General features: G+C 61.4%; 1 protein-coding gene across 1 annotated transcript in view; it reads right to left on the reverse strand.

Moving 5' to 3' along the window:
• Window positions 1-472, reverse strand: part of LOC103924542 (chromosome unknown open reading frame, human C18orf42) — a 15,720-nt gene extending 15,248 nt beyond the window's left edge. Inside the window, exon 1 of the mRNA XM_009333071.1 lies at window positions 457-472. Within this exon, the coding sequence (XP_009331346.1) occupies window positions 457-472 (16 nt within the window). The remainder of the gene's footprint in view (window positions 1-456) is intronic.
• Window positions 473-534: the final 62 nt, after the last annotated feature.

The raw sequence follows: 534 nt of genomic DNA on the forward strand, positions 1-534 counted from the left end.
AAAACTGGACTGAACAAACTTTCTGTTCTCTTCCATTCAAATACCTGGGGGTGGGGAGGAATGGAAATTTGTAAAATATCTCCATGAGTTTCAGAGGTTGTCTCATCAGCAGCCACCGGTGAGGTGCCGGGGGGGAACTCACTCTCCAGTCACCGCAAGGCCACGTCCCCCTTCCTGACCCTTTTGCGCAGTCTGACAAGCACAGTCCCCCACACACTTGTACAGGAGGCTCCTGTCCCTGATGGGAACCACAGGGGTGACCCTCATCACCTCCGTCTCCACAGCTAAACACATCCTAAGCTAAGCCACCTTCTCTGAAACCGCCTGTCTCTGCCCGGTGGCAGCTCTGGTTCAGCCGTTACCCCCTCCCCCGCAGCCCCCAGAGTAGCCCTCTGGCACGGTTGGGGCCTTCCCGCTGGGCTCCCCCGGCTGGGCTTGGGAAGCGGCTGCCCTTACCTGGAGCGAACACCATGGTGCCGCCCGGGCGCGGCGCGGCTCAGCACCTCGGACAGCGCCCGGCCCCCGCACGGCTCA

This window comes from Pygoscelis adeliae, unplaced genomic scaffold, assembly GCF_000699105.1.
Source record: "Pygoscelis adeliae isolate BGI_AS28 unplaced genomic scaffold, ASM69910v1 Scaffold38, whole genome shotgun sequence".
In the NCBI taxonomy this organism is placed as follows: domain Eukaryota; kingdom Metazoa; phylum Chordata; class Aves; order Sphenisciformes; family Spheniscidae; genus Pygoscelis; species Pygoscelis adeliae.